This window comes from Eupeodes corollae, unplaced genomic scaffold, assembly GCF_945859685.1.
Source record: "Eupeodes corollae unplaced genomic scaffold, idEupCoro1.1 scaffold_1058, whole genome shotgun sequence".
Taxonomy (NCBI): domain Eukaryota; kingdom Metazoa; phylum Arthropoda; class Insecta; order Diptera; family Syrphidae; genus Eupeodes; species Eupeodes corollae.
In genome coordinates this window covers 7,682-18,040 of record NW_026605893.1, presented here as the reverse complement: position 1 = coordinate 18,040, position 10,359 = coordinate 7,682, and the positions used below count along the sequence as shown (strand labels likewise).

Here is a 10,359-nt window from a genome sequence, read left to right as displayed (position 1 = left end):
ATCGTTTGTTTAAGAGTTTTCTGCATTCTTTTCGAAGTGGATCTAGCCCTTACTTCCACCAGTGTGGTTTCTTTTTACCTCTTACTTGTATAAGAGGACATACAGTATCTAGAGCTATGTTTAGTGCTAATGTTGGATTATTGCCTTTGTCGTCAAGATCTTTAGTGTTAGAGGAGGTATTAAAGAGTTCAGGTTTTACTAAACTATTTAACGTAATCTTGTATTTTGGCCAATTTGTTATTTTTGGATTTCCAAAGATCGGTTGGCAAGGTGGTTCATTTATAAAGTTAAATTGGATGTATCTATGATCAGAAAAGGAGTGATCTTTAGATACCTTCCAGTTCAAAATATTATTATTAATGAAGTCGGAGACAAGAGTTATATCAAAAACTTTTTAGTAATAAAGGTTGGTTCTTTACCAACGTTACTTATGAGTAGGTTTGTGTTTAGAATATAGTCAAAAAGAAGCAAATTTAAGTAAAAATTATTTGGAATCCATAAACTCAAATTTTTGAAAATATATTTGAGTCGAATATCAATTTTTTTCAAACTTTAAGTAATGTTTTATTAAGGTTTTTGTTCTTTATAAAAACAACTGTTAATTTGATTTTTCTCAAAGTTCAGCCAGATGTTCAAACCGTTATAAAATTTTCGAGGTGACAATTTTTTTTTTAATTTTTTTGATTTATAAAAAAAAACTTTTAATGTATGTATTTTTTTCCAAAAAATTTCCGTTTGGTATTACGTTACAATATATTGTATAAAATTTTATTCAAATCTCTAGTGTTTTTGGTTTATGATATATTTAGGGTTAACCAGAAAGAAAGGGCTCTCAAGCAGATTGCGTGGGTGGTTTTTTTACCATAGCAGTTTGAAAAAAGGTGAACATTTTGGTTAACCCTAAATATCTTAAAAACGCTAGAGACTTGAATTAAATTTTATATAATATATTGTAACGTGATATCAAAGAAAAATCTTTTTTTTTTAAAAAAATCTAACTAACGTTTTTTTTTATAAAACGACTAAAATATGATTTCATCTCCAAAACAATTTTGCGAAACGAAGAATAATGTTTTTGAGATCGGATAAAATTTTGAGAAAAATCGAATAGACAGTTTTTTTTATAAAAAATAAAAATCTTAAAAAAAAACTTTACTTAAAGTTGGTGAAAATTGAATACTTCAAAATAATTTTACCTTATAAAAAATATTGGCGCAAAATTTTAGACGATTTAGTACGATGTTAAATCATTTTTAGTATGATACTAGGTTAAAAAAAGGATTTTGATAATTTTAAACGAGTTTAGTATCGTAGGGGAGAGTGGGTACGAAAGTAACACGGGGCGGTTGTAACACTAAACTTTAAAAACACCCTGAGACTGTATACGTTCATTTTTAAATGTAGAAATCTTGACAATTCGGTCCTGAATGCACCCCCAAAAATCCAAACGTCAAAGTACTGAATTGTGCCAGATAAAGTTTAAAATGTGAAATTTGGGTCCTGGCGTAAATTTTTTGTGTGCGTTATTTTTCGTTGTATTTTTTTGAATAACATATTTTTTATAAAGTGGTAGCTGTGTTATTAGAGGTAATTTTTTTCTTTATTCAATGCTGTTAAAGTTTTTGTGATCGACCCATTAGTTTTTTTTTTATTTCATATTCAATGTAAAAAAACTAGATGTGGACGGTTGTAACATTTTTTGAGTGGACATTTGTAACATGTTACAAACGTCCACCCAAAAAATACCAATGGGACAGTTCTTGTTTTGATCTTCAATGAAAATTGTAGGAACTTTCAATTAATAAATTATCACGATTTCCATTTCGGTAGTATAAAATGCCACGACAAAGAACAAGAAAAACCTCTCGAGGCATGATTTCCAAAAATATTATGATAGAAGCAGCAGAAGAAGTCCTAAAAAATTGCAAATCAATTCGAAGTGTTGCAAAGGCTTATAATATCTGCCACGTTACTTTAAGTCGTTTTGTTCGAAAAACTCAATTTCCTCGAGACTCCCCTGAAAACGCTATTTACCCAGTTATAGGATACAGGCCCCACAATAGAGTTTTTACAGATCATTACGAAGTATGTATTTATAAAATAAAAAAAACATCGAATTGTTTTCATGTTTTTTTCTATTGAAGGGAAAATTGGAAGCATACATAAATCATTGTGCCGATTTATACTATGGACTTACGACCAAGTGTGTTCGAAAATTGGCATACCAGGTGGCAAGCTATTATAAGCTACAAATGCCAGCTAACTGGAATTTAAACCAAATGGCAGGTGAAGAATGGCTCAAATCTTTTCTTAAACGGAATAAAACTCTTGCCATTCGAAAACCTGAACCAACCAGCTTAGCACGATCAATGAACTTCAACAAGCCTAATGTGGCTAAGTTTTTCAATAACTTGCTAGATGTAATGGATCGCTTCAAATTTCAGCCACACGATATATTTAATATCGATGAAACCGGACTTACAACTGTCCATAAAGCATCAAATGTTATTGCAAAAAAAGGCAAGAAGCAAGTCGGAGCCATTGCATCCGCCGAGCGAGGAACGCTAGTAACAATGTGCCTTGCTGTTAATGCTATAGGCAATGCTGTTCCTCCTCTTTTTATATTTCCCCTTAAAAAATACAATCCGGTATTCCTTAAAGGCGGACCCATCGGCAGCATTGGAGCAGCTAACAAATCAGGATGGATGCAGTCGGAGTTCATAAACTTCATACAACACCTCGTCAAACATACCAATGCCTCCAAAAGCAATCGAAAATTGGTCCTTCTTGACAATCATCAGTCACATCTTTCTCTTCCAGTTGTTAACTGCTGCAAGGAAAATGGCATTGTGCTGTTGACATTTCCACCTCACTGCTCTCATAAACTCCAACCATTAGACCGATCTGTTTTTGGACCAATGAAAACATATTACAATCAGGCTTGTGGAAATTGGATGAGATCTAATGCAGGTAACATTGAAAAGTAAAAGCATTAGCTTTATGATTCTGGCTTATAAAGCTGTATCATATTTTCAGGCAATCGAATTAAAATATACGATATACCCGAGCTGGCAAAGACAGCACTGGAAAAGGCAGCAACACCCACAAACATCGTGTCAGGCTTCAGGGTATCCGGAATTTGGCCATATAATCCGGATATTTTCGGGGATGATGAGTTTTCCCCTTGCGATGTTACTGATAGACCAAATCCGTATGACGTCGCAAACCAGTCATTGCCTTCAACATCTTCTCAAGCTGCTATTATTCCAGAAGCCAATTTGAATTTATCATGTCCTGATATTATAACTCAGACTGCATCGGGAAACATTTTTTTTCCCGAAATCGTTGTTCCGTATCCAAAATCGAAACTTGCAGCAGTTCCTGCACGAGGTGGAAGAAAAAGGGGACGGACAACTATCCTGACAGACACCCCTGAAAAAAATGCGTTAGAAGAAGAAGCTAAGAAAAAACTAAGCAACAAACCCAAGCCAAATCAGATTAAGAAGCCGAAAATAATTCGAACATCAAATCGTAAGAATTCATTTGATGCAATAAGTTCTAGTGAAGAAGAAGATTCCATCTGTTTTTATTGTCTTGGAAAATTTTCTGAATCCATTCCCAAAGAACAGTGGGTCCAATGTACTTCCTGCAAAATGTGGGTTCACACTAGGTGTGTGGGAGATAAATCAAAACGGCTCTTTTTCCAATGCCGAAACTGCGAGTCAGATACAGAATAGTAATTTACATATGTTGAACGTCTTAATTATTTTTTTTTTTATTTTATTTTGAAAATCGAAGATTGTTTATGTTTTTTTTAAAGGAAAATCTTATTTGTGTTTCTTAATTTTTTTTGTTTGTTTGTTTGTTTATTTTTTGATTTTTTTTTTTGCCTACTACGATTAATAAATCTGTGATTGAACTTAGTGTTACGTATCTCAAGACTGATATACCATAAATAAATCTGAAGTTAAACCGAGTTTCTCTTTTATTTCATTGAATTTATGTGGTGTTACAACCGTCCTCTCATCTTGTTACAATCGGTACGACATAAAGGACGGTTGTAACATTTGACTTTCATCTCTTTTTTCCAGCATTCACTCGGGGAAAAGATAAAGTTGGATGGCAAATTATTATTTTATGGTAGCCAAATGTCGACTTATTAATATATATGTTGTCTTATTTTGTTATGTCTTTTGGTTTAAAAGTTATTGTACAAAATGTACAAATTGTTACTTTCGTACCCACTCTCCCCTACTATCTTCTTAACATTTTACTAAAGTTAAAATCACCAAATGGCTACTTTATCTTTTTAGTATCGTATTAAATCTATGTCATACAAATTTTTCTAGTCAAACAATCATTTGGTCCATGTACAAAACACTATTAATTTCTTAAAGGTTATTATTCATTAAATGTCCAAATTGTAACGGATCATAAATGCAGAATTATAGATATCGTTGCAAGATCTCGTGGGTCTCTTCATGACTCCAACATTTGGAACAATTGTCGCCTTAAAAGTAAGCTTGAAGAAAGTATTAGCATCCATCAGGGTATCTTGTTAGGCGATGCTGGATATCCATGTTCCAACATTTTGCTAACCCCTTTAAGAAACCCGAGCTCCAGAAAAGAAGAAAAATATAACAATTCTCATACTTCCACAAGAAGCCGTATAGAATGCCTAAATGGGCAGCTTAAGTCCAAATTCAGGACTTGGCTAGATCGGCTACTAGTGGATCTGGAAACGGCAAAAAATGTTGTTGTTGCTGTGGCTGTGGCTGTGCTTCACAATATAGCAAAGGAACGAAATTTTCCAAGCAGTAAGACCTGCTTAGCATGTCCTCCGTAGAGAGACATCGAAGCCAAACCAGCTCCTAGCATGGTGGTGGGTGGGAGTCACATTGAAGCCAACGACGAGGCAAAAACGAACCCAAGTCCGATTGCCAAGGGACCACCCATATACAGGAACTTATCACTTGGAGCACAAACTGGCACAGTGGAGAGTCCACCAACAATACCAGCGGTATGGAGGGAACCCCTGTCAGAATTGGTCTACGCAAAAAGCAAAGTGGAGCCACTACACCACCAATAATGGCACAATGTGCTGTCCAGGCAAGTTGTTTTGTACCTAGACCGGGTGAGTGTGGGATTGCCTTTGTTGCCACACCAGAACTAATCATGACAGCAACGGTTCCAAGCATCGACTTGAATTGAAAACAAAATGTTAACAAAAATTAACTCACATTTAAAGTCAAAGAAAATCTTACTATCCATCCATTGCGGGTTACCAAGTTCAAGAGTCTTGGTGTTCTGAACACTGCAACAGCACTTGCAGCTGTCAATGCCACAGAGGCTCCGAAGTATCCGTAGGTAGTGTGAATTTTGTCTCTAACCAACATTCAAGTTAGGAAATTGGTATTTTTAGGGATGATTCGTGACTGAATGTACATTGAATTGTGTTGGATGTTAGTGGGACTTCCTAGACCGACACCATAATAGCAGAGTGCACCCATGCCTACAGCTGCAGCACCTTTACCAATAGAATAAGCTTTAAACGAGAAAAAAATGTCTATATTCCCCATCGAATTGTTATGTTGTGATGTTAAGTTTCTTACCATTTGCTCCCGGAGGTCCCATCAACTTCTCTTTCAATGTTTGTCCTTGCTGTAGACGACTTCTAGTGACTCCGGGACGTGAATCCCGAGAGAATTCACGGACAAATTGTTTCTTCACAAAGCCAGCATTGTTTTGAAGTTCGGATTTAATTTGTTGTGTAAGCCTCAAAGGCACAGTTAATGCCAATCGCAACATCTTGTTATTTTATTTCAATCTTTTATAAATTGCAAGTTAATTCCGAAAAACGAAAAAATATAAATAAATAAATAAACCACGGCGAGCTATGAAAACAAAATGAAAAAAGAAAATACAAATTCAATGTTGTCTTTTTGACATTTGCAAAAATATTAAGGTATGTTTGTTTTGTTTGCTCCACAATCTGTCATTATTTAGATGTGTTCATGTTTTTTTTTTTAATAAAATGGTTTTACCATGATACTAGTTAGCAAAACAATAAAAATTGTTTAAAATTAGTGAAAAGTTAGTAGATTACTATGTATATAGTAAATTGTTAACTAGTATCGTGCTAAGGCCTTAATAATAGGTTGTTTAAAATTTTGCGCCATTGTTTTTATTTCACAGAAAATATTGTTTTCGATATTCAGTAATTTTTATATAAAAACAGTCATTTTTTCATAAAAAATAAAATCAACAAAAAATAGTACGCAAATTTGGTAAAAATTAATACGAGTACATATAGACAAACTTTTAAGCAAGACAAATCGACAGACGGGATGGGAAGTTATCAGTGTGGGTCGCATCCCAGCCTCGTTTTTTGTTTTCAAATTAGAAATGAAGAAGTTCATGAAAACTTGTATATATTACACGAAAAAAACAAACTTCATCAATATTCTCGAGATATACAAATTAAAAATAAGTGTTAAGCCAACATTTCTGAAGTAGTATGTAATTTTTCCCAGATTTGTCCAATTTGTATGTTTGATTTAATTTAATGATTATTGATTAGGCAATAAAAGTATATCTTATATCTTATTCACATACTTTACACAAATCATAGAAAATCAGTGTTTTTTAATAGAATTTGCTAAACAGATGAACAGTTTTACAGTGCATAAGGATTTATGAAGGCTCTATGTTACTTTGCAAAAATTCCCATTTATAACAAATTTAGCTAAACATTTTAGTTATACAATGCTAATGTCAAAAAAAGTAACAAAATGGAGCAATCTATTCAATTTATCTGTCTATCTAATAAAATGTTTGTTTTAATAAATACAATTTTAAAATTTGTCTCGGGGTGAAAGAACATCGTGGAAATCAATTACCAAGTTATGAAGAACTGCTAAGGCTATAATAGTTGTTTTGGCATTTTCTAAGGAGCACCTCATACGTGATAACAAAATGCGGAATCTTTACTTCCAGACGCTAAAGCATCTTTCCAGCGCGTTATGATTAGCTATATGAGATATATTGTATTTTATTTCAGCATCCGTTCGAGGATTCAAAACGTTGGTAAAGAGGATATTAGTACAAGGGTACCCACCATCATAAAAGGTACGAATTTCGAATTAAACATTTAATTCAAACTTTCCTCGTTCCGTCGCCAATATCTTATTGCAGCCATTACTTGGATATCTATAGGGATGTGGCCTCATCTATTGTCGCTGCTGAGGTCCGAACGAACAGTTCATATTATTTTTATGATATTCTCTTTCGAAAATGTATACATCATTTTTAAATTGGGTCAAACCTTTTTTTATAAACTTTCCGCCCTCTCGGAGTTAGTAAAACACGTTTTAAATTATTAAAATCATTTGTAAGCGAGCTTACCTGCAAAGGCATTATTGTTTTGTTTTTAATTTCTAAATCAAAATGACATTTACGAAATAAAAGTAACAATAATGTCCTTATGTATGCTCTGTTCAACCTCAAAATGAGATTAGCTTATTATGGGACTTTGCTGTGCAACCCTGCATTTCTGCGTTACGAAGCGTTATAGAGATTACATAACTTTGTAGGCTCTATACAGTGTTTTTAAATAGGACTGAATATGTATAGTTATATTATGGTAAACTATTTATTTGCTTAACTATTGTATTTATTGATTGGCAAATCCTGCTATTCGTAAGAAAATCTGTGGTGGTTCTTATCCATTGGTTAAGGCCCATTTATTCCTACTTAAAGGGAGATTGGAGCCCTAACTAATTAAAGTTCCAAATCAAACGTCTCACTCTTTGAACAAAGTTATAATGACGAACTGTTGATTTCATCTAAAGATATCGAATTAATAGGTTTCTTCATATAATCAATACTCTCGCTTTTATATATTCATCGATTTTGGCCTTAATTTTACCACCAGTATCCATGAGATATACAAAAATTCTGTCTATAAGTTTTGCTTCACAACATTAATCCCTGAAGTTGACGCCATTCATTGTAAATTATTGTACAAACTCCATGTATATGATAAAAACAACTTTTATAGACTTTTTATCGTCTCATGTAAATTGTCGAAATCGAAACTAAGTTCAGTACAACAGTAATCATTCAATTCAGCTCATACTCTCAAAAAATCTACCCTATACTCCTTTTTTCTCATCACTGAAAGTCATTGAAACTTTTATACATCAAAATAAATATCCTTAAAGAATGAAGTCATTCGCTTCTTCTTAGATTCCAACAAAAATCTCAGACGCTTATTTTATATTCATTTACAAAACAATCTATTCCCGTCAATTTTCATTTTTCCTCCTTTGCTTTTCTATGAACTTAATACATCGTCAAGTCATCGACTAAAGCACGAATGAAAAACTAAAAAAAAATCCTCACAAACACAACTAAAAGTTACTTTTCCCACAAAAACTCAAAAACTTTAAGTTTTTATAAATTGAAATAATTTTTCTTGTTTCAAGGCGTCCATTTGTTCCTTTTGCTCACAAAAGAAAATGAAAAAGATGAAAAAGGAAAATTAGGTATATAATTGAAAGTTAAAACACATTTTCTTTTTTAAAATTTCGTTCGTTTCTTTTATTTACACTGCAAAAAAAAAAATAACCACTATCGCAAGGACTCGCTGAAAAATACAGGGTCCACACTCAACTGGAAAACTATTCAACATTTAACAATAAACAAAACAAAAAGGAAATAACAAATAACAAATTTTAAATATATATAAAATTAACATTAACAACAAATTTAAAAATTATAGTTTTTAACAGCAAATGGCATTTTGTTTAATTTTTGTTTTCGGTGTCGCTTAATTTTAAGGATCATATTTTTGTATAACTTTAATTTTTTTCGATGTTTGCATGCGTTTTGTATGTCCTTTTAGGTATGAGATGTGAGATGCGGGAAAAACTATGATGGGGAGGGTGTATATTTTAGAACTTTTCTGGTGGACCATATTCTTCTGCTGGCTTCGATGGCGGTGGACCATATTCGAGGGCTGGTTTTGCGGCATTCTTGTACTTGATAAAGTAAACCTCTGGCTTGCTTGGTTCGGTTGGTGCTGGTGTTGGCAGGATGAGCGGTGCTGGAGGTTCGGGTTTCTTGACAAGAACGTAAACCAAAGTTTTGTGTTCGTCCTGCGGTGGTGGAGGAAGAACTTGTGCGGCTGGTGAGGGAGGATTTGGTGCTTTGATGAAAATGATTTTGTAGTGCTTCTTGGGTTGTGAAATTTGAATTGGCGCACTAGCTGGATACTCCTCGGGTTCCTCTGGTGGTACGTGAACATAAACGTTCTTGGTGATTATATTTTCAGCTGCTGGTGGTCCATAGAATGGAGCTGGTGGTCCGTAAAGAGGAAGCGGTTGTGGTTTAGGTGGGCCATATTGTTGGGCCGGTGCCGATGGTGGTGGACCGTAGTCCTTTTGAGGGGCCGGTGGTGGTCCGTACTTTTGTTGTGGTGCCGCTGGAGGTCCATAACGTCCACTGGGTGGCTCTGGCCTAGCCACAGCTACTGCCAATGTACACGCAATCATCTATAAATGATATAAAGAAGAAGAACGACAAGTCAGTTTAAATCACTTTAAGGGTTTTGTATTTATATACATTTAGTTTTCAAACAGAAAGTTAAGTGAAGTGAAGTGAACTTTTAAATGGGTTTAAAGCTTTTCTATTTATACAAAAGTATGAATTCAATTAACCGTGAAGAACTTTTAAATTGTTCAACAAAAACAACCAAAATAATTGATTATAATTTAAAATAATAATCACAATTTAAAAGGCCTGGCTTTTTGTATTGCTTCGTGATGGTGTTTCCATATTTAAAGAGTCAATTGGTTGTAAGGTTTATTTTGAATATATAAAGATTTTTCATATATGTTCATAAATAAAACAATATAGGAATCTACTATATTAATAATAAAGATAAATTTAAAGTTCATTTAAGCTGCCATTCTCATATTATGTATGATACAACAACATGAGCTCAAAAAAGTCCTACTGTCGGTCGTCCGGTCGTTTCTCGTCGCCATTGAAGCAAAACCAAATGCATTTTGCGTAAAACACATGAATGAACACAATGTTTACACAATTGAAAACGGGATGTACTACATTACCAACAGCGTCAGTGGGCTTCCTTTTCCCATCAATTGCTCTCAATCCATAATAATTTATTGTTTGAATTTTTATAAAATATTGTTAAATGATATTTTATTTTTTTTCCACTATTTTTAATGTGTATACATAGCTTCACATTTTTGTACGTCTTTTTTTCGAAGTAAGCGATAATAAACATACGTACGATACTATATAAGCAAATTTAACATTTTAACTATCAATCCT

General features: G+C 33.5%; 1 protein-coding gene and 1 pseudogene across 1 annotated transcript; both read right to left on the bottom strand.

Moving 5' to 3' along the window:
- Nucleotides 1-4,703: 4,703 nt before the first annotated feature.
- LOC129953622 (growth hormone-inducible transmembrane protein-like) lies at nucleotides 4,704-5,937 on the bottom strand (annotated as a pseudogene).
- A 2,641-nt stretch (nucleotides 5,938-8,578) lies between these two features.
- Nucleotides 8,579-9,554, bottom strand: LOC129953623 (uncharacterized; the record flags this gene model as incomplete). Its single annotated transcript, XM_056066862.1, has 1 exon — nucleotides 8,579-9,554. A coding segment is annotated over one exon (600 nt), but the record flags the coding sequence as incomplete, so codon positions are not given.
- Between the last annotated feature and the right edge of the window lie 805 nt (nucleotides 9,555-10,359).